Source organism: Ammodytes marinus (genome assembly GCF_949987685.1).
Source record: "Ammodytes marinus genome assembly, chromosome: 14".
NCBI classification, from domain to species: domain Eukaryota; kingdom Metazoa; phylum Chordata; class Actinopteri; order Uranoscopiformes; family Ammodytidae; genus Ammodytes; species Ammodytes marinus.
The window spans coordinates 13,648,776-13,672,884 of NC_137218.1; the positions used below are offsets into that span (position 1 = coordinate 13,648,776).

The 24,109-nt window shown below is 37.9% G+C and overlaps 5 protein-coding genes across 5 annotated transcripts; 2 read left to right on the forward strand and 3 right to left on the reverse strand.

Annotated features, from left to right (window-relative positions):
• The first annotated feature begins 2,819 nt into the window (after positions 1 to 2,819).
• Positions 2,820 to 4,073, forward strand: coa4 (cytochrome c oxidase assembly factor 4 homolog). The gene is made up of 2 exons (XM_080041607.1): positions 2,820 to 2,962; positions 3,627 to 4,073. Exon 2 carries the CDS (start codon positions 3,628 to 3,630, stop codon positions 3,874 to 3,876), a length of 249 nt encoding a protein of 82 aa, XP_079897733.1. The 5' UTR covers positions 2,820 to 2,962; position 3,627; the 3' UTR covers positions 3,877 to 4,073.
• A 1,795-nt stretch (positions 4,074 to 5,868) lies between these two features.
• On the forward strand, positions 5,869 to 6,882 carry LOC307260652 (olfactory receptor 1M1-like; the record flags this gene model as incomplete). The annotated part of the gene is made up of 1 exon (XM_080040929.1): positions 5,869 to 6,882. The coding sequence occupies one exon, from the start codon at positions 5,869 to 5,871 to the stop codon at positions 6,880 to 6,882; it is 1,014 nt and encodes a 337-aa protein (XP_079897055.1).
• Positions 6,883 to 12,023: 5,141 nt separating this feature from the next.
• Positions 12,024 to 13,019, reverse strand: LOC307260653 (olfactory receptor 8G17-like; the record flags this gene model as incomplete). The annotated part of the gene is made up of 1 exon (XM_080040930.1): positions 12,024 to 13,019. The coding sequence occupies one exon, from the start codon at positions 13,017 to 13,019 to the stop codon at positions 12,024 to 12,026; it is 996 nt and encodes a 331-aa protein (XP_079897056.1).
• A 2,761-nt stretch (positions 13,020 to 15,780) lies between these two features.
• On the reverse strand, positions 15,781 to 16,752 carry LOC307260655 (olfactory receptor 1E16-like; the record flags this gene model as incomplete). The annotated part of the gene is made up of 1 exon (XM_080040932.1): positions 15,781 to 16,752. One exon carries the CDS (start codon positions 16,750 to 16,752, stop codon positions 15,781 to 15,783), a length of 972 nt encoding a protein of 323 aa, XP_079897058.1.
• Positions 16,753 to 18,194: 1,442 nt separating this feature from the next.
• On the reverse strand, positions 18,195 to 21,315 carry LOC307260656 (olfactory receptor 6C4-like; the record flags this gene model as incomplete). The annotated part of the gene is given in 4 exon segments (XM_080040933.1): positions 18,195 to 18,250; positions 20,409 to 20,696; positions 20,699 to 21,120; positions 21,302 to 21,315. Coding segments are annotated over 4 exon segments (780 nt in total).
• Positions 21,316 to 24,109: the final 2,794 nt, after the last annotated feature.

A 24,109-nucleotide genomic window follows, 5' to 3' on the forward strand; every position in this document is an offset into this window, starting at 1 on the left:
TTTCTAAGTCCTTGAAGAAGGCCTGCAACAAAACTATTAGGTGGGACTTTAAGCATGTCATTTGCTTCAACAACAGGTAAACACAGGGAATTTAGCAGAGTAAGCAATTCCCTTCATTCATAATTGTCTTTATTCCTAATAGGTGAAACTGAGATTAATTAGTCTGAGGTGTAAACAGTAAATGGTTGGTTGTTAAAGTCGATGTCATTAACTGAAAGTCTCACACGATGTGGGCTCATTAGAACCTTTTTGTTTTGGCTCACCACTGACTGTATAATAATAACTGCATCCTCAGGGAATATTATGCAACAGAGAAGTTGTTGCATGTGTTTGTCACAGTACAAACACAGTTTACAAAATACATTGTAGCCTAAGTTATTGTTAATTTAGGGGATCATTAAAGTATTACAAAAGTAGTTTTTCAATAAATTGTTGTCAGTGCCTCACCCTAGCTGTATTCATTTAATACATTTGTCATTCTCTGCATTGAATTGTGCAAAATTCAAAAATTATATCTACAAAACATCTTACTGATGAGTAATGTACAGTATGTGATTGGTCACTCCTGCATGTGATGAAATGACTGAGTGGGGTAAGAATGTTTGTCTTTTTCTGATCTTTGAGTTAAAGTGAGTCCACGCTTTATTCGTGATGGCAGGAATAGCCTGCATACCTGTATCTTTATTGAAATCAATTATATTAATCACCCTTAAGTATGAATCAAACATAAAAAAGCCAAACTTTATACATGAATAAAAAATAAATAAAAAATTAATGGCAAAAATGGCATCTTTTCCATCCCCCAAAAATTGTAATACATTTTTCTTTCGGGGGAGCTGATATTTTCCTTCCCTTTAGCCCACACCTTGTTTACATGTCCACTATTAAAACTTTTCAAATTAGGCAGCGAATTTCCCCCGGGATCAATAAAGTGTTTCTGATTCTGATGGATGATCCTATTCTTTGCAATGAGAGAAATCCCGCTAACCAAAGTGGAGTGATACTGTCTGTTACCACTTATAAATATCTTGGTATCATCCTTGACAATAATTTGTCTTTTAAACCCCATATTGAGAACCTGACAAAGAAACTCAAAGTGAGACTGGGCTTTTATTTCAGGCATAAATCCTGTTTTTCTTTTGTTTCTAAAAAAAGGCTAATTGCGGCTACTTTTATTCCATTACTAGATTATGGTGACGTACTGTACATGAATGCCTGCTCCACTTCACTTCATGTGCTTGATGCTACATATCATTGTGCTTTAAGATTCATCACCGGCTGTAAATCACTCACCCATCATTGCACCCTGTATTCCAAAGTGGGCTGGCTGTCCTTGTCAGCTCGCAGGCTTCTTCACTGGTACACCTTCATTTACAAAGCAATTACTGGACTACTCCCCTCATATCTCTGCACATACCTCACTTTTAAATCAGATTCATCATACAGTTTACGCTCTCTGGACTTTCTTTCCACCTCTGTCCCCAGAACCCGTACTGAGTTTGGGAAGAGGGCTTTCATGTACTCTGCTCCCTCCGCCTGGAACACTATACAAAAAACACTCAAATTACAGGAACTCTTCACCATGAATGATTTTAAAACTCGAATTACATGTTTCTTAATGGCAAATTTTGGAATGTGTAAATGTTTCACTGTGTAGTATTTTATCATTTCCTCAAAATTGTTTTTCTTTCACCCATTGGAATGTATTTGTCTCTGTCTTCTCATGTCTGTGCTTTTTTCTTATGTTCTCATGTCTGTGCTTTCGTCTCTGTTTTCTCATGTCTGCTTTCTTTTTATGTTTGTCTTCTATTTGATTCATTCTAGCTGCTGCCATTTTGGCCAGGCCTTCCTCGAAAAAGAGGTCATTTGACCTAAAGCAATTTGCCTGGTTAAATAAAGGTTAAATAAAATTAAAAAAACATAAAAACATCAAATGTTGCAATATCTGCACAACTTCCTTTGTGAATTTTCCCTCTTGGGGGATTTCATGTGTTCTTCCCTTCAACAACTCAGTTTGCTCTTTTTTAGGGTTTATCAAGTCAATACACCACTTCTGAGCAAGCTCAATTATCCAACCCATTGGTCTTCATGTTATCTGAGACAAAAGAAGACCTTTTTTTTGCTTTAAATGTTACCAAATCAAAACATTATAAAATGGTCCATAAGATCATTATAGGGTATTAGGCCTACTTGAATACATCATATTGTAGCTTTAACATGAAGCCTTGAGTGAAAGCAAAATATATGCCTCAGACCGCTGGATGGTGTGACCGCACTGTATTATCTACATGGCATCTGGACTACTAGAACATGCAGTCCGGGATAACTATGAGCAATCATTCAGTTTATTAGATTACAGTTTTTTTGTTATATCACCATATATTGAAATACACTGGAAAGGAAAGAAATATGAAAAATACGTCAGATAAATATAGTGAAGAGAGAAGTACCATTATTACAATCATTTTACACTGAAATAAATGTAGGCCTACATTGCAATAAAGCAGAACCAAAATATAGGCTACTCCAGTCAAAGCAGGACTCTTTTCAGGAAATTTGGAGCAGATGGGGAAACAGTTTTTAATATGCGCACTCTCCTGAATCTGGGTTATTTGGTAAAAACAAAGAAATTGGTGGATTTTCTTCATAAAACTGGATTGTATAAAATGATTCGATGTAGGTCTAAATAGCAAACAATAGGGGGCAGCAATACGCCATAGCTGCGTCTAGTCTGCCTAACTAAAGAAGTAGAAGAAGAGATAAAGCGGAACTGATGTTTTGGACCGACGGAAGTATTTTACTGCTACGCTGTCGTCTTCTGCGTTTCGTGTTCGGTGTTGATCTGCAGCGATCTGCAGTGTTGGCCGTGTGGTTAGCTATGAGAACTACAGAGTAATGCAGGTTATGAAACCGTAATACCAGTGCCGCGACAGACAGATTCGCCCAGAGTTCAAATAAACAGGTAAGAACAGCAGCAGGCTAATGTTAACATGTAAGCAAGCCAGAGTCGAGGACTAACGTGAAGCAGCCCGTGCTTTACGTTTCGGCTTCAAACCAAAACCTCCTGGCTCTTCCTCAATTAAAATTAAACCACAGATGATCAATATCCGCGGTATCCTGACATTGAGGAGTAGCTTGTTTCCGTCTTTGGAACTCTGTTGTGGAAGTAGGCCTATTTGTCCTTCAAAGTCACACTCGAGTATGAGTGCAGAAGTAGCCTGTTATCAGGAAAATGCACTTAACTTTAACCCACGAAGTATTCTCTGTGCAAAATGTCTCCATGCAGAGTGTTGCCGGTTTATTATTATCGATGAATTAACTTTACAAATTGTTATAAGAGATGGCATAGATTTACAGCACACACCAACGATAAAGACTCATAAGATGAGAAAATATCAAATGGAGCAGTAGGCATGTACCCTTTAACAAGGTTTTAAAAACGCCCTCTCAAAATGCTCAAAGAGATAGTTTAAAGGAAGGTCGTTCTACAGATTTTACAGCCGGAGAATCAGAGTTAAATCTTACTAGCCTATTTTAAGAGGTCTGGGCAGCAAAGGGCATGCTAAAGGAACATCAAGGATGGAAGCTACAATTCCTAATATGTGTTGTGCCATTCGTTGAAACAGGATGGCCTCCCCCCATGACCGCAGTCGTAAGGACGAGGATGAGGACGACCCCGTGGACCGGATGATATCCCGCACTGGCTGTGCCGAGCTACACTACGCTGTGCAGGAGTGCATGTCTGAACACCAGGACTGGAGGCTGTGTCAGAGCCAGGTCCAGACTTTCAAAGACTGCATGATGAATTTTCAAAACGTCAGGAGAGAACAACTAAGGAAGCAGCAGGTCACCTCCACTGAGTCTACTCCCAGCTGAACTGACAACACCCCACACACACACAGCGGCCAGGAGGCGTTGACCTGCTTGACACTCCTAAGATTGGAAGACACTATTGTACATAAATAAATTATTTGTAATAAATAAACAAGTATGAGCAGCTACAAAGGATCCTGTTTTGAACTTTCAAATGTGTGGTGGATAGCCCAACTGATAAATCTGACATGTTATTGACTGATAGAAGCTTATACAGACATTTCATATAGGTAATTATGTTGGCTGAAAAGTAACAGGAAATTATATGTTTGTCAAGGTCATTTAGAAACAGTGTCTTTATCATATGGTATATATCACCAGAGAGCACTGGACAGTACATTTTTCAATTGTAAAATGTCCCTCTCAGTAGATATTTCAGGGATCTTTAAGTGTCAAATGCTTGTTTATGGTATTTGTATCCTATAAAAAAACAAATATACAGTATATTTACATGTACATTTTTACTCAAATGTTTGCAGCTCATCGTAAGTTTTCATTACATAAGAACCTTATGGGTTGGCAATGAGTATTCCAGTTATTATTCAAGGTCTCAGGCGTTGCTAGGGAAACAAATTGTTATTTGTTAAAAACTTTCTATTTTGACCGCAAAAAGGTATGAAAATTAAATGAGTGGTCTAATTATTATTTTCTTTAATAATTGACCATGGTATAAGCGGGACCCTGTGCGTCGGACAGATCTCGCCTCCACGTCGTCCATTCATTCCTGATAAGTGGACACCTCATCAGGCATTAACCATTACTTAATGGGTGTAGCCGATATGAATAAGTGTCGCTGTGTCACAGTAAACGGTTTGTTTTTCTGGTCAAATGTCAAGCAGCATTCTCTGGCAATGGCATAATAAATTGGGCCCAATAGAATCATTGCCTGTTTAAAGATACATGTAGCTTTAGGAAATACTACAACATTTGCTCACTTGATAAAGTGTTAAATTAAAGCAAAAGTACTGTATGTCACATGTCTTAAGATTGTCATCTCTAGATGGACACCAGAGAAAAATATGAGTTTCATCTTTGTAAAAGTAAAATGCTTTAAAACTAGAAACTACCACCTGGGAGTCAAATTTGATTAAAAAAAACTCAATGCATTCTTAAAATATTGTGCTCCCAAGATTTGAAGTCACCATGACCTATGACCTCCAAAATGTAACCAGTGTATCTTCTAGTCAAAGTGTGAGTTTGTGCCAAATCTTACAAATATCCCTCATAGCGTATTTGAAATATTGCGTACATGAGACTTTGACCTTTTGACCTCCAAAAATCCCAATCACGTTTATTCTTGAGTCGAAGTTGACATTTGTTCAAACTTGGCCCAGGCATACGTACGTACAGACGGATGGACAACCTAAAAACATGCCAGCCTTTTTGCTATCACCAGCGAAGGGGTATAAAAAATATTTAGACCAGCACTGTCAGTACAACATCAAATTTTTTGATCCAGAAATAATCTGACCAATTTATTTTATTTTGGTAAACTTGTTGTTGTGAGATGCTGAAACTCACTGAATCATCATCCAAAACAATCATTAGATTCTGTTTTTTTGCACAGCAGAAGTAGCCTAATCAGTTAGCTCTCTATGGAATTGTTGACAATAATGTGGGTGTTGCATAGTGACTTTCTCATTATCAGCTTGAAGCTTTTTCTCAAGAGATCAATAAAAGAGAGCATACCTTCCATTCAACACACAGGTGGGTCACACGTGCAGTCACCTGTTTTGCTGCTTCTGGGTGAAGCATCTCATAGAGCTGCAGAGGCACACTTCTTAAGAGAACATCAAGTAATTAATTCACTGGTATTTGAGGTTGAATTTGATTAACAGCTTTGTAATAATGTGCTCATTCAACTGGCATTAAATGATACTTGTGGTTTATAGAGTATGAAGAGGCGCAATGTAATATGATATTTTTTTCATGTTCTTTAGACTGGAGAGCTTTTGAGCAGAAGTTGTCCTCGAACACAGCCTGTGGAGTTCAACTATGTCTTTTCTCGGGACTGTTCCAAACAAGTCTGTCATCATTCATCCTCCAGGCTTCTATATCATCGGATTTGAGTCATTTCCCAACATCAGTATCTACATCATCTTTCTAGCGATTGTTTATGTGGGTACAGTGCTGTTCAATAGCTTGGTGATCTATGTTATTGCATTTAATTACTGTTTACATACTCCAAAATTTCTGGCTGTGGTCAACCTTGCAGTGATTGATATTGTCACTAACACATGCATTATTCCAAGCATGATTAAGATATTCCTGGTTAAGGACAGTTTCATTCCATACAACTTGTGTTTTGTACAAATGTTTATATATTACGCATTTGTATCATTGGAGTCATATGCGCTCGCCATACTTGCCTATGACCGGTTGATTGCAATATGTTTCCCTCTGCGTCAGAACTCGATCAACACGCTGCGGAGCATGTCTTGTATCGTTGGCCTGACTTGGTGTTTTGCTCTGGTAGTAACAACATTTACAACAAGTATAATGACTCGACTGTCTTTTTGCAATTCTGTCAGAGTGTTCAGCTACTTCTGTGACTATGCTCCTGTGTTCAGACTGGCCTGTAATGATTACTCAATGCATTGGTTTGCAGCTTCTTTTCTCTCTGTTTTGCTCCTTGTGGGACCCCTTACTTTTATTTGTATATCTTATGCCAGCATCCTTGTGGTCGTGTTCAGGATGAAGTCATTGGACAGTCAGGTGAAAGCTTTGGCTACCTGTTTTGAGCATCTCATTCTTGTTGCTGTATTTTACATTCCTCTCCTTACCATTTTTACTGTTGGGTTTTATCTCCGGGCCATTGACCCGGACCAACGTGTGCTAAGCCTGTCTCTGGCCTCTTGTGTCCCACCCTGCGTCAATCCTGTTGTATATTCTTTGAAAACCAAAGAGATTAAGATCAGAGTCCTGGCACTGGTAAGAAGAAATAAAATTGGCTCACGACAAACACAGCAACAAGAAAGCAATCCATGGAGAATTAAAGCACAGCAATAGGAGCAATGCACCTGTGCCTGAACTGTGTGCTATATTATACATGGGCCTAGTTGATCAGATCTATTTCAGATCAAATGATGATGTACACTAAGCAAACGTCCCATAAAGGTGTCTCTCCCGACCTCTGTTATCATGTGGTGTCACATGCGATTTGTTTATTCAAACCAACCTTACAGTTTGAAACTTAAGTTATTTATTTTCCACTTTTATTTTGAATATATTGGACTATAATGGCTTGACTGTAAAAAGCTTTCACTATGTTAAAAGAAAAACAAGAACTTCACAAGTATCCCTCACCTCATTTGAAGATTTCCTGCATTAAATGTGTGAACTTTTAACTACTGTGTACTTTATGGCTGTTCAAAGACATCTTCTTTGCTATTTACCTTTTTAGCATTCCTTAGCCTACTTTATCCTGATTTGAATAGAAGTTAGTTATTGTGTATGAAATTGAACAGTATGATGAAATTAGAATGTATATGGAATTAAAATAGACTTGTATATGACCTCCATATACTTGAATACATGGACAATTTCACAAAACATACCTACAGGAAAGGGAACAATAGAGCCTTCAATAGTAACTGTGTTATATAATGTACCACAATAGATATCTATTTATTTCTCCTGCACTTTTATAAACGTATTATCTTAATATTAATATGCACTATAACAATACAGTTCTGTACTTTAACCCTCTGAGGTCTACGCGTGCGCGCATATCTTTATTAATATCTCCCTGAAGATATGGCTGAAAAATAAAATGAAAACATCATCTCAAACTAGAGGTCCTCCTTTTTCCAGGGAATGTTCTTGTGATACTGTCAGTCCCTTACAGGCTTAGAAAACACTGTGAGAAGCAAGACCCAGAAGCTCCCCAGCTACCACTTAGCTTGTAAATAGTGCATAGAGTATACATAGTGTGAAAGTAGTTTGTTATTATTGTTTTTATATTTACTTAATGGTTTGTTTGAAAAATGTTTTGTGATGCTTCCTCTTTTATTAGTATACATCCCATGAATCATTATATGTGGTTCAAAGTCTTCATTCAGTCTAATTTCTTAATGTTTTTTGAAAATAGAGACAACATTTGTACCAAAAAGCCTCTGGACCAAATTTTATATTAGTCATGTTTTGTGCACTCCCCTACTGTGTTTTGGAAAATTTCCACTGCCTTTTTGAAGCTAAGGCTTAGGAGAAGCGATTTCAAGAGCCAAAACAACTCAACATAACAACTCAACATGATGACTAAAGGTTCTTCTTTCACACACATTTCCAGGTTTTTCAAAAATCTCATTTTTCAGCATTTAAGCCAATTATTTATAGACACAATGGTCTAGGACATAAGTAGACCTCAGAAAACAAAGGCCTAATGTGTTCTGAACATTTCCATATAAAACACTTTGGTATAATTTATCTTCTTGCTCATTTGAAATAGGTATTTATAGAAGTATGTAAAATCGGAGAAAATACCCCTAGAGCTCAGAGGGTTAAGCTGTGCCTGCCCTCTAGTGGGTTCATGTAAACAGTGTAAGCTGTATAAAGAATGGCACTCCAGCTAGCCAAATAGGTCCTCCATGAAAGAATACTTGAACTAATAGTGTTGTTATGATCCCATTCTGAATAGCTTTTTCTGAATATTAGCTTTTTGTGGAAGTATCCATGTTGCTTCCTGCAATGAAATATCCATTAATTGATGGGTGACAAAAGCTTCAGAAATCAATTAGTCACTTTTAATGCTGAAATCCCTTTTTATTTTAAACATGTGTACTTGCTTGTGCTGAGTTAAATATTACGCGCCGGCTTTTGTGTTTCCATCTGTTTGTCAAACTCAAAACACATTAAAGCTATTCTTACCTTTGTAGAGTTTTTACACTTATTTGAAATGACTTTAAAATGGTATAAATAAGGTTTTTACACTCTAAAATGCATGGTAGACCCACCAGGAATAAAAAGAAACAATTATTTCAGTCTCATAATATTAGGTGAAAACTACAACCAATCAAATCGTTCGGACCGAACGATTTAATTGGCCGACAGACCTGTCTGTTTGCCGTCTGCTTGTGTACCGCACATTCGTGCACGCGCGTCCTCAACGAAAGGGTTTGTTTTGATTCCACGGCAGACAGTAGCCTAGCGAGTAGCGACCATTGTAGAAAAGGTTACAGTGTTGTTATTTCTTGTTATTTCTTACAGTGTGTTAAGCTGTGTTTTGTTTAGTGTTGGGCCGTGACGTCAGTCGGCCAGAGAGCCAGTTCAGTAAGTTTCCTTTCGCTTCTCCCTCGGTGAGATGTGTGTGAGCAAGTTGCCACAGTAAGCCATCATTCGTGTTTATCTGAGTGTAAATGTGAATCACCCGTGTGTGAGTATGTACATGTAGTCCCGATCGCTGTTATAAGTTATAGTTTGTGCATGTTATTAGCGGCTGCGATTCGCGAGTCGCAACAGCTGTTCAAACGTCTCCTCACGAGCGGAGTTTAAAGGCGCGTGTCCACCTGCGTCAAGTCATATTTTGTTCTGACGCGACGCGGTGACGTATTCGCCGCTTGGGGGCGGGGGTTTGTGGGCTGGACATTAGCGGTGACAGCGGGAAAATGTATCTCTAGATATGAAACCATAGCAACGGCAATAAACAATTTCTCGCCGCAGAGTTTCCATTGGCTGCCGCCCCACTTTTTGACGTTCTCATTTGCATAAAGTATCCAGCGAAATACTTTTTCGCCGCGCCGCTGTCGACCATTCGCCGCGACGTGCCCCATAATGCCTTGCGGTGGCGTTTCTGCCGTCTGACGTAGTTCCATAGGAAATGAATGGGCTTTGCCGTCGCGTCAGATAACTTGACGCAGGTGGACACGCGGCTTAAGCCTTTGTTCTTTTTCCGCGATCTATATGCGGCTGTGCCTGTGAAAGAAGGAAAATAAAGAGCGGATAAAACCCTACTCCTCCTCTCCTAGTCTCATTATAAGCATAAGTGGTGTTCTGGCCGACATATCTGAAGTGAAACCAGTGATACAAGCAGATCAGCGCGGTACCGGTAGCCTACTACAGCCACCAGTTTCTTCAGCCACAATATAACTCACTTTGTGCACGGAGACAGTATTAAGCAAGTAAGTCTGCTTGTGTAGCCTAAATTAAGTTTCTTCAAAAACAAAACAAAAAAAACGGGGATAGGAATGAGGGGGTGGGGCTGCATTGGAGGAAGGCGGGATATTATGATTGTGCTGAAATGCTCAAACTCACATCCATCCGAACTGCTTTAACAGCAAAAAGACGATGGATCTAAATGGAATCTTGAATTTTAAAGTCCAATCATAAGATCTTGTCCTGCATCTGTAAACCTGACATTCTAACATTTACCCAGCTGTTTTTTTCCTGTATTTGAAACCATTCTACACCCAAAAACCTTTCATGACTAGAGACCCATTAATTGGGCCAATTAATGGCATTTTGAGATAATAGGCATTAGCCAATATCTGCACTCATGAGGCAGAGTAATGTCCGCAGACACTGCACTCCACTTAGTGTGGCCGTGGAGCACTGTAAGTGATTTTGAATTTTCACTCAAATATTTTAATAATTACAGCCTGCTGGACAGAAATCCAGAAGTCTCTTATGGCAATATTATACAGAAACAACACCAGGGAGTGTAAAAGACAATGCAAATTTTTTTTTCAAATATTTTGCTGTGTCTTCATTTATTTAATAATAGTCATGTAATTAAAAAGAATTCCTCAATTGTTATTATTATAAAAGTGTTGATTTTAATCAAATACAAAAACAAAGGCTGCTCTCAAAATATCTGCATTGACCATTGAAAAAAAACGTATTGGTCGGCCACTATTCATGACCCCTCTGATATCTGACTTTTTTTTTAATCAAAGGAAAAAACAAAGCTCTTGGATGGGTGATTGTCACACATACATTTTTAATTGCTACGACACAGCGCACTAACGAATCATTATTCCCATATTCCTTTTATTTTAATCTATTTCACATTTTGTGCAACCCAAATCATCTTGCTGACACTTGATACATCAGTAGCAGGATATGCAATTCTACAGCCATTTCTAATATGAAACAATACTTAAGTTTAGCTGATTTTCTTTTACAACAGTCCCCAAAATTTTAATATACAGGCATGAAAATAAACAATAACGAGTGAAGTTCTAACACAAACCACTAGATGGTGAAAGCATACCAGAATTTGAGGTACATGCATTTTTCTCTATTTATATCTCCAGATTCAAAATTCTATTCGTAGGACTTTTGTTTAGACTGCTTACCACAGTCAAGTTATTATTCTACCAAACTTGCACTTACATTTTTTTTTTATTCAGGCACAATACGTATAGGTGAGATAAAAAGGCAAGATAAGAAATAACTGTTGTCCTGGTGCAGGAAAATGATTGGGCCACAAATTTAAAGAAATACATCAGATAGTATGCGTTAATGAATAGGGATGGATATACTGTATGTTTAAATATTTGGTCAATCTTCAAGCATCTCAATTTGGTGAGATAAAAGTTATTAATGCCACACGACACATGATCAAATTTGTTACAATGAGACTGGTAGACTGTCTTATGTATTCACTGATAATCTGTGCCATGAAATATAGAACTAACATGGAACTGACAGGTTTTGAGGATGACTAACTAATATTATGCAGATTGATTCAGGCAATGTGATAAATAGGATGATGTTTGGACAAGTGAAGAGAACGCTTGGTGAGACCAAAATTCAAAATCTCTTGTTGATTTGAAAGTAAAGGTAGAGCAAAGTGCTGTACATACATATGACAAAGCAATGTTCCATGCATAAAAACCAGTAGAGAGACACTCTCAAGTAGTGTTTAAGGGAGTTCATTGTCCCAAATAAATGTAATCTTAAACAGTCTACACTCAAAACAACCATTCACTACACATACAAATCCTTAATCTCCTTTTGCTATGGAATAAGAAGATCATAGCTAATGCAATATAATGGAACCTCTTATTTTAGTCTTCTTATTTAGCTATATATATGTATAGAAATATACCACAGGATATACATTTGAATAAATACATTTATTGATAAGACAAAAAAGACAATTGTTCTCTTGTAACACTTAATGTGCCAATACAGCAGTTTAAAAAAAATTATTAACCAAGTTTGCTTGTGTTGCTAATCTTGTGACTTTTGCAAAGCTTCTTGATAGAGTTCAGCACTTCTTCTGTCTTTAAAGAGTATACAATAGGATTAAACAAAGCTGGTAAGATGTGTGTCAAAAAGGAGTTCATCATCCTGGTATTAGGGTGGATGTATGTGGCCACTGATGCTATGTTGGTGCCTAAAATTGGTATAAAGAAAATAGCCACAAGAATCAGGTGAGCAGTACACGTTTTTAATGCTATTATTCGTTCTTGTGCTGAGGCAATCCGGATCAGTGCTATGGCAATGCAAACATATGTGAATCCTATGAAAACAAAAGGAAGACAGAGGAGTACAATGAAACCAACATATGCCATAATATTATTTAAAGTCCAGTCATTACAGGCCAGACGATATACTGGGTTATGATCACAAAAAAAGCTATTCACCACCAAAGATCGACAGAAGGAAAGGCGATTAAGAAGCCCAACAGGAGTCGATACTATACTCAATGGAAATAACCACACAAACAGCAGTATTACAGAAATAGCTGGCTTAGTCACAATTCTATGGTACCTTAAAGGGAAGCAAATTGCAATAAATCTGTCATATGCCATTGTGACCAGTGTCCATGACTGCAAACTTAAAAAGAATAAAACAAAGAACATATAACTTAAGCAAGCTTCATAGACAACGTATCTTCTCTCAAATAAAAATGTGTCTAAGAGTTTGGGGATGAGGGCAGTGCTACCACACAAATCTGTGAAAGCCAGGTTAAACACAATCATGTATTTAGGAGTATGCAGAGTCTCCACCAGGTAGATAACTGAGAGAAGGATACCATTCCCAATAACAGTCAAAATATAGACAAAACAGAGAAACACATAGAAATACTTAACATGAGGGATGTTGGAAAACCCACTGAGATAAAATCTATCAGGACGAACAAATGTTGGCATAGCAGTGGCATTCAATGTGATAGCAGCAGCTTTCTCTTCAGGGTCCATTATAGGTTGACAGAGTTGCTTGATAGAAATTGTTGTAACTATACTCCCATAAGTACTAAGTGTGAAGTTCATGTGGGAGTTGTGATGGCAGGGATCAGACATTTAAACCTATGCTCCGTCACAGTGAGCTATGCAGATAGGTGTGTCACGGTTTGTCACGTGGTTTGATTTACTTAATTGTGTAACTTTCTCATTGTTTAACTCTTGTCATTACTTAAGCTTTGTTTTTTAGTAGAATCAGTATAGTGATAAGACAATGAGAGTAAAGGTTATCATGGAGATCAATTTTAAGGACAACTTTTTATTCCGAAGTAGAAAGCACAATCCATTATCTAAATATAGTAGTTAGTCAATGTGCGTGTGTTTGGTAATTTGATGCATGGTCTGACAGAAGTGGAGAGTGCAGGTGTGGGTCTCTGGGGACTCTAAACCTGTAGCATTGTCCCAAAACTGCACATAACTAATACATACTCCCACCTGCTGTTCCCAACTACTGTAGACAGCGTGAATGTTGAAAAAAATACCAGATGACAAAATGGTCAAAGTAGAATTAGAAAGATCTTTTAATTGTTTCCAAACAAGAATCAGATACCACGTTTCTCAGAGGGAGAGAGCAGAATACTGACTGAAGGAGAGACAGTCTCCTCAGCCAGATATATTGTTCATTATCATACAGGCATTGTTCTCTGGTGCCATCTAAGTCAAAACATACATACTTGCAGTTTCAGTATCTCAGAACATAACAACCTAGTTTAACACAATAACCTTTACCATGAGGTCAGAACTTTTTGTTAATTAGATTACTTGTATTAAGATTCACAATGGTGGGGGCGCCTTTAGCTCAGTTGGTAGGGCGTCCCCCCCATGGGCCTCGGCCAGCAGCGGACCCGGGTTCGATTCCAGCCCGCGGTCGTCCTCTGCATGTCACTCCCCTCTCTGCCCCATTTCATCTGTCTCTGCACTATCAATAAAGCATAAAAATGCCCAAAAAATATCTTTAAAAAAAAAAGATTCACAATGGCACCTGGCTATATAAACAAATAAACTTGATTATAATATTATGATTATAATATTAGTTTCCATAACAAACCCCACTTCAAAAATACTAAACTAAAGATAATTAATTCTGAAAAAGAAGATGAGAATTTTTAGGTAAAGTTAAAGTCAGATTTACATAGGAATTTGTCACAAAGTCAAATAAAGGGGACACTGACAAACGATCTTGTAAAGCATATTGCAAAAAATGTGAAACACGTTTTCAATGAGCAAATTGATTTGATATTCACTTCTGATTCAATAAACACTATTTTTTTTTAACCTTTATTTCACCAGGAGGGTCCCATTGAGTTACAGTAACTCTTCTCACAGGGAGTCCTGGCCAAGACAGGCAACAGAAAAGAAGTTGCAGAATTTGCACAAGGCCACACACACACACACACACACACACAAACAAAGTACACCACAATTGACACTATAATGCTAAAATTACACTTCATAACAGGCTATATAGAAACAAGCTAATACATACAGCTTTTTTTTTTAATTAAAATGAATAAAAAAATTAAAATTGAAAACAAATTAAAAATAAATAAAAGGCATCAGGTTAAAAACAGTTGCAGTGTTCTTTTAGAGCTGATTGTAACATGTTTTTAAAGGTACTGAGTGGTGGGAGTGATTCCAGCTTTAGAGTGGCTTGAAGTTCATTCCAGACCTTTGGTGCATATGATGAGAAAGCTGTTGTACCCAGTTGTGTTCTTGTTAGTGGTGTGGTTAATAACATATATTCTGATGACCTTGTTTTGTAAACACTGTTATGGAAGGAAAGCAAATTTGAAATGTAAAGGGGTAGTTTACCCATTAGTGCTTTCGCAATAAAAATCAGTGCATGTAGTTTCCTTCTAAGGGAGAGGGAGGGCCATTGTACAGCCTCATACAGAATGCAGTGGTGAGTTCTAGCTGGGGCACCTGTGATGAAGCGCAGGGCTGAATGGTAAATTACATCTAGTTTGTTTAATAGCGATGAGGAAGAATGCATATAAATGAGGTCACCATAATCTAATACTGATAAGACTGACAACACAACATTAGTTTGATCAGTTATCAGAAAATAGCAGACAAAAACATATTTAAGATGCTATGTCAGTATCTTAACAGTTATATGCAAGAAAGAACAAAATACCAAAATTATCTGCTATTATCAGTTGTGAGAATAAATATATAATTAATTTCCAGATGTTGAGAGCACTCATAATAACAATAACAATATTAGGACACAATTCTTATTCACTCATTTAAGGTTTTGGATTTCGATTACATAATTACATTGATAACATTTAATAGCATAACATTTATCATGATAGCTATGTTATAAAGATGGCTTTATACGTACAATATACATAACAGTTACTTTCCTTCATAGCACTTGTTATGTGTCTTTGCACAATCAGACACTCAAATCTTTTCAGCAGGCTTGTACATCATACAAAAATCTTCTTTATTATGTAGGTTATCTTGTAGTATACATTAATATCTGGTTTATGTATAATTTAAAAAAAAATAATAAAGCATGAATAAAATCCTGAATATAATAATTTGGCTCTGCAATATATTCATATTCAGCAAAATAACAAAGAAAAACCTAATTCCACTATTTTTGTTTGCATGGTGTAAGTGATGTTAAAATGTGTGTTACCGTCAACAACTAAAGCCATTTTAACATGGCTGTTACCATACAGTAACAAAAGTTGAGGGATAATAACTTTTAATTTTTTGTAGCAATTTTGGTTCGCCCTCTGAATTTCAACATTTTCTTCACAGATTCTTTGATTTCTTGTGTCTGCAGAACATAAATAATTGGGTTCAACATGGGAGGGATTACATGGGTCAGGGAAAGGCTTAAGATCCTGGTATTTGGATGTATTGATGCCCCAAAACAAAATACAAATATTATAGGGAGGTAATATATTGCTACTAATGAAAGATGAGCTGTGCAGGTTTTAAAGGCTTTCAGTCTTTCCTTAGATGTGGAAATCTTTAACAAAGCATAACAAATTCTGCAGTAACTTGCCAAGATAAACACTAGCGGAATCCAAAGAATAAGACCTGTTGCGAAAACAAAAATTGCATAGTTGGGGGTGACATCATTGCAGGCAAGCCGGTATAATGGGCCATGGTCACAGAAATAGCTGTTAATAACCACAGACTTACAGAACGAAAGTCGTGTTAGAAAGCCAACTGCAAAGAGTGTAACAGTGATATCAAAGAGCCATAAAAAAGAGATAAAAGACAGCATGAACCTGTGAGTCACCTTCACATGATAGTGCAGTGGATAGATAATTGCCATCAGTCTGTCATAGGACAGCGCAACCAGATTGAGTGACTGCATCGAAAGGGAAATAAAGCAGAAAAAAAGGAATGACAAGCAGTTGTTATAGGAGATGTAGCGATGGTCAAACAGAAATGTGTCAAGAACCTTCGGCACCAGAGCAGAGCTACCAAACAGGTCCACAAATGCTAGGTTAAAAACTGCAATATATTTCGGAGTTCTCAGACTATGATCCACGATTATAACAGTCATCACAACTGTGTTTCCCAGCACTGATAGAATGTAAATCAAACTGAGAAATATGTAATAATACTTAACATTATGTATGCCAATAAATCCGCCTATTATGAAATATGCAGGATGCACAGAGGTGATGTTTTTCCTGAGACCAGAGTTAAAAAACTCCATTTTAAGGCAATAATCTTTTACGGTTTGCAGTGTTCCAGTGTTTCAGTTGGAATGCCAAGGAAAGCTCCCTCCTTCTCTCTGTCTTTTGGAAGTTATGGCAGGACTCCGAGAGGACAGTCAGGCAGGCATGTGTTCTTCTGTGTTACTGTCTTATATAGCACAATGTCAGTGTTGATAGCTAAGGTGGGACCTATCATTTGCATTCGCTTTGTTTACATGCCAGTTTACAGAGCCTAAGCTGTGTGTTGACAATGGATTTTGTTTTTTAGTGCACAGAGTACAGACAGGTAGTGGATCGTGAGGAAATATAGAGACAACTTTGCAAGGGTTTGGCGAGTGTTTGGCGACATATGAAACTAAATTGCGACTGCTTTGAGACAAAAATGAGACTGACATTCCGTTCGAGCGACACTCGCCAGACGTTCGTGAGACATAAATGCGACCTCTCGGCAAGGACATTCGCAAACGTGTCGTAAGTAGCAACTCAGTGAGACTGCAAGTGAAAATTGTCGCAAATTGGCATATTTTGTCGCTATTTTGTGTCTCCAACTTGTCGCAAACAGTCGCAGCCCAGTGAGATAGGGGCTTTAGAGACAGCTAATGTCTGGGGGTCAATCTGGGACTCAGAACAGGACTAGACCCAGCTGTCATTTTTCATCTTTTGAGTCTTTTTTTCTGCATTTGTTTTATTGGGATCATTCATTGAATAAATACATATTTCTTAGAGTCTATTGATGTTAAAGGTCACTCTCCTGTCCCCCACATACAGTACATACGTGCCAAACCATGCCCTTGCTGACACCCCTTCAACCATCAACCCCCACCTCAAACTAGTCTCCTTGCTACCTCAAATATAATGGATTCATTAAAAGAGGGCACATAGACTGTCTCACTTTACCCCACAGCATTTGTCTCACTTTACCCCACTGGCACAATTTGAGAAAAAACTACCTCTATCAGCAATTCAGCCTAATCTTCAGTTATCATCATCACATGGTTTCATATGTTGGTAGTTCATCAACATGTGTGATAGAAGTTTTTCTATATGAATCAATTTGATTAGGCACAACAATCGATTAAGTTGACAGCAAGAAAATGTACTTTTACATACAAAAAATACATGCTTACTACACCACCATGAGGTCCTCTCTTTCATGGCCAAGGGGAAATGAGAGGGGCTTGAAAACATATATCTCACATGACCAAAAATGTGTTCCATGTCCTAGATACAGGGGGTGTCTCACATTACCCGATGTCTCACATTCCCCCGTCCTCCCCTATATGGTTTGTACAATTTTATAAATAAATAGAGATTAAAGCAGTGTACTTTTTTGTATTCAAGAGCATAACATAATTTTGGTTTGCAAATGTCTTTTTGTGTCCATTTATTAATGAAAAACCCATTACTCGAAAAAGAAAATTCCATTTTGCCTCTACAGTTCTTAAAAGGTGTGCTCAGCCCTGCTATAGGCCATGTTGACTCGATCTCTGAGCATCTCTGCAATTACAACATGATATTCTACTTTTATACATAACACACTAACCTATAAAAAATACAACAAAACTGTTTTTAACAATATCTTCATAACTGCCTCATGAACAACCATAATGATATTCAAAGCATGCAACATTTACGTTCTATACCTAAATCCTCTGTCGGGACATGTCAAAACGTTAGGTCAATTTTGCTTTGTTCAACTGAGAAAAACCTGAAATTAAAATACATACTACGATCACAAAAATAATTTACATAATCTACACTCCCTGGAGCTCATTTACAATAACATTCTTCAAGAAAACACAGCCATGTCCCTGAATTACGGGAGAGGTTATATGTGTTGGGTCAATCAACTCTGAGCATGTTCACTCTTGGTTGAGCGTGTGCGTAAAAGCCATCGTCAATGGATTGCTGATAACATGATTCACCATGGAAACAGGAGAAACAAATGCTTGATCCTCCCACTTATCCGCTTCTCAAAAAGAAAAAAAAAACTTCTTCGCTCCTCCCACTAGAGTTAGAAATATTAACGAATGAGCTTATGGTGTGGAGAAAAATTAACGGGTATATTATCTCATAACTCTGATCTAATCACCTCGGCAATATAGAAAAAAACAGGGCAAACATTTTTTGCCAGGAGAATCATTACGCTTCCGTATGAGAAGCAATAGTCTATTTTAAAAAGTTACGCATATCAGCAGCAGCAAAAGTATTAAGCTGCCGCGGCACAGCATTGCTGACAGTGGTTTATATTCGCTGTATAATATGTAGGCAAGCTATAATACTGTGCAGTAAACAGACTGTCGCTTCTTTTAAATGAGGAGTGAAAGACATTCGTTAGGTGATAGTTTCCATTGTAGAGCCTGATTGATTTATTACTAGATCCATTTTCCTCAAGTGATCACAGTTTAAATTATTATATTATTTCTATATTCATATTAGGCTATTTAACGAGGCTCGTCTGTGACTTTGGGGTCACACAAATGAACAGTAACGATCGCATACAGCCACAGAATAACATTTCAACCTGACAGAAATCTGTTCAGTGGCGCAGACGTTAAAAAACTCCTGTGAATGAAAAAAGGAATGCTATACATACAATACCAGAGCCGGCCCTAAGCAGAATTTGATTTGGGGGCCCTCTCCAATGTTAGTACTGCTGAAATGATTTGACTATTGGTCGGGACATGTCAAAACGTTAGGTCAATTTTGATTTGTTCAACTGAGAAAAACCTGAAATTAAAATACATACTACGATCACAAAAATAATTTACATAATCTACACTCCCTGGAGCTCATTTACAATAACATTCTTCAAGAAAACACAGCCTTGTCCCTGAATTACGGGAGAGGTTATATGTGGAGCAGTGTTGAGTTAGAACACAGTAGATTCCTTTATAAAAGATGAGCAGAAAAGAAAACATAATGGGTATTACACCTTTTTAAATCCAACTATGAGGTATCAATTACCAAAAGAGGCAGAAAAACATTACAATATTTGATTGTTGTGATACATTTTTCGTCTTGCAAAACAAAAAATCAGTTTGTAGCTTTTATCTTAGATTTTTATACAGAAGAATCCATCAAGCAGAGACACACACAGTTGAATCAGATCAACTGTCTGCAGTATTTCCTTGCATTAAACAAGTCCATAAACATTTTAACCAGTTTGTCTTATTGTGAGGTATAAAGTATTTCATAGTGTCATACTATAGACTGGTGTCAATAAGTGTTTTGTTACTATGCAACATTTTAATTAAAAATAAATGATAGAGTCACAAAAAGAATCCCCTCCAATGATCACTTCCGCCCCACTAGAATGTGAGGTGGTTTGTTTATCTGCACCCCTTTGGCTGTATTTAACATAGTAACATTTGTTGGGGGTTTTTTGTACAGGACATAGCTCTACCCCAGCTGCTCCCTGCTACTTCCGGATAACTTTTGTGTGACTATAATTTTCCTTCATTAAAATGTTGCATGGTCAACCTTTAAGAAATGGTTACTTGATATCAAGCTGAATTATACTAATGCAATGTTAACTAAATAAATTCATTTTGAATATCATGAAACATATCTTGGTTGTTACAAAACTACCTAGCATTTACAATAGCTCTTATAAATATTACTGTGATTCTGGCATTCTGATTTAATTTTGCACCGATAGTAAATGTGATCAATACTGGGAGGACAAAGATTGCCACTAAGCAGAGATGAGCTGTGCAGGTTTTAAAGGCCTTCACTCTTTCCTGAACCGAGGCTACTTTAAACAATGTATATCCAATATATGAATAACTGAACAGAATAAATATAATCGGAAGCCCAAGAATAAGCGTTGGACACAATTTACCCATGATAGAGATGGGAGTATTGTCATTGCAAGCAAGCCGGTATATCTGGCCATGGTCACAGAAATAGCTGTTAATAACAACAGACTTACAGAAAGAAGTCTTGTAAGAAGACATGCAGCAATAAGAACTATCGTTATCACAGAGATCCAGAAACAGAAGATCAAAGACAGCATGAACCTGTGAGTAACCTTCAAGTGATAGTGCAGTGGATAGATAATGGCCATCAGTCTGTCAATGGACAGTGTTACAAGATTAAGTGACTGCATTGAAAGGCAGGTAAAGCAGAAAAAAAAGAATGCCAAGCAGTCGTTGTAGCAGATGTAGCGTTGGTCAAACAGAAATATGTCTAGAAGTTTCGGCACCAGAGCGGTGCTGCTCAACAGGTCCGACAAAGCTAAATTGAAAACCGCAATGTATTTTGGAGCTCGCAGATTATGATCTAAGTATATCACAGCCATCACGGCTGTGTTACCCAGCACTGAAAGAACATAAACAAAAAACAGAAAGACATAGTGATTAGTGCTGTCACACGATTCAAATATTTAATCACGACCTGCTGTTCCCAACTACTGTAGACAGCGTGAATGTTGAAAAAAAATACCAGATGACAAAATGGTCAAAGTAGAATTGGAAAGATCTTTTAATTGTTTCCAAACAAGAATCAGCAACCACGTTTCTCAGAGGGAGAGAGCAGAATACTGACTGAAGTCCTTCCATTTCCTGACAACGTTCCCTACAGTCGAAATTGACAATTGAAACCTTTGGGAAAGCTTCTTGTAGCCTTCCCCTAAACCATGACAATGAACAATCTTTGTTTTTCAGATCTTTTGGGAGCTGTTTTGATGATCCCATTCTGTCTCACTTCAGCAGAGAGTCAAAGAGAAGTGCAACTTGCATTTAGGCACCTAAAATACATTTTCTCATGATTAAACAGACATTTCTATGAGGTTCAAGGCTTAACAACATAATCCAACCAACTTTGTGTTTAAAGTCATCAGTTTTACATGCTGTTACAGGCATTAAAATCAACAAAACCACAAGGGTACCCACATTTTTGCACGGCCAGTTTTTCACATTTTATTTTATTTCATACAACCAGATAGTGCTTTTCAAAAAATCTTTGTTTGGAAAACATCCCAGTACTTAGCTGTTCCTGGTAAATTAAAGCCATACCACTTTTATATTTTTTTGTGAAAGCAGAGTCAATTATAATGCCGGCTGAGAGGGGTTTCCAAACTTTTTCATATGACTGTACAGGTGAAACTCGAAAAATTAGAATATCGTGCAAAAGTTCATTTATTTCAGTAATTCAACTTTAAAGGTGAAAATAATATCTTATACAGACTCATTACATGCAAAGTGAGATATGTGAAGCCTGTATTTGTTATAATTGTGATTATTATGGCTTACAGTTTATAAAAACCCCAAATTCAAAATCTCAGAAAATTAGAATTTTACATCAAATCATTAAAAAAAAGGTTTTTAAATACAGAAATGTCGGCCCTCTAGAAAGTATAATCATGCATATGTACTAAGTACTTGGTTTGGGCCCCTTTTGCATGAATTCTTGCCTCAATGCGGTGTGGCATGGATGCTATCAGTCTGTGGCACTGCTGAGGTGTTATGGAACCCCAGGTTGCTTTGATAGTGGCCTTCAGCTCCTCTGTATTGTTGGGTCTGGTGTGTATCATCTTCCTCTTGACAATAGTCCATAGTTTCTCTATGGAGTTCAGGTCAGGAGAGTTGTCTGGCCATTCATGCACAGTAATACCATGGTCAGTCAACCAGTTACCAGTGGCTTATGGTACTGTGGGCAGGTGCCAAGTCTAGCTGAAAATGGAAATTGTCATCACCATAAAGCTTGTAAACAGACAGAAGCATGAAGTACTCTAAAATCTTCTGCTAGATGGCTGTGGTGACTTTGCACTTGATAACACAGTGGACTAACAGCAGCAGATGACATGATACCTTAAATCATCACTGATCCAAATTAAATGTTGCCTTTCATGGAAATCAAGGTCCCACAGTCTAGAAGAAGGAAGAGTGGAGGGGCACAAAATCCAAGGGGCTTGAAGACCACTGTCAAGTTTCAACAGTCAGTGATGATTTGAGGCACCATGTCATCTGATGGTGTTGGTCCACTGTGTTATCAAGTCCAAAGTCACCACAGCTGTCTATCAGGAGATTTTAGAGCACTTCATGCTTCTGTCTGTTGACAAGCTTTATGGTGATGACAATTTCCATTTCCAGCTAGACTTTGCACCTGCCCACAGTACCATAAGCCACTGGTAACTGGTTGACTGACCATGGTATTACTGTGTTGATTGGCCAGACAACTCTCCTGACTTGAACCCAATAGAGAAACTATGGAGTATTGTCAAGAGGCAGATGAGACACACCAGACCCAACACTACAGAGGAGCTGAAGGCCTCTATCAAAGCAACCTGGGCTTCCATAACACCTCAGCAGTGCCACAGGCTGATAGCATCCATGCCACGCCGCATTTAGGCAATCATTTGTGCAAAAGGGGCCCAAACCAAGTACTTAGTACATATGCATGATTATACTTTCTAGAAGGCCGACATTTCTGTATTTAAAAACCTTTTTTTATTGATTTTATGTAATATTCTAATTTTCTGAGATTTTGAATTTGGGGTTTTCACAAGCTGTAAGCCATAATAATCACAATTATAACAAATAAAGGCTTGAAATATCTCACTTTGAATGTAATGAGTCTATATAATATATTAGTTTCACCATTTAGGTTGAATGACTGAAATAAATTAACTTTAGCACGATATTCTAATTTTTCGAGTTTCACCTGTATATTGTTCATTATCATACAGGCATTGTTCTCTGGTGCCATCTAAGTCAAAACATACATACTCGCAGTTTCAGTATCTCAGAACATAGTCTGGCATGACCACTTCCGCCAGCGTCTATTCGCTTGCGTCGAAAAGCAACGCAGCCCTGACGCAGCCCCCTCCTTTTCCGGTTGCTGGCTTTCCCCTATTGTGATCCCCCTCAAATTCGGAAACAATTCGCTCACAGTCAACCCGTGTGCTTATGTGCAGCGCTCTCACACACACACACACACACACACACACACACACACACACACACACACACACACACACACACACACACACACACACACACACACACACACACAGGGTGTGAGAAGTCACATTACTGTAGACAGAAATAAAGTGTGGCTATACTTCGGGATAATAATATTGGCGGCGGCGGTCCGGGACGCAGCCTAATTTAGCCTAGCCTAGCTGTCCAACTTCATTGTACAACTACCCCCGGGCAGAAATACCCTCATAAACTCTGGAAAATGAAGCGTGGGGGTTTGAATTGAGCACCGGACCTTATAACCAGCTAGATTAAGATCCGCCGTTCCCTTTCTTTGGTGAGGGACTAAGCAGCGGTGTTTTAGCGACGGGGAAAGATTCCAACGGCTTCCACTATCACCTAGCAACTCTTACGGCTACTTGCTGCAGTTGGT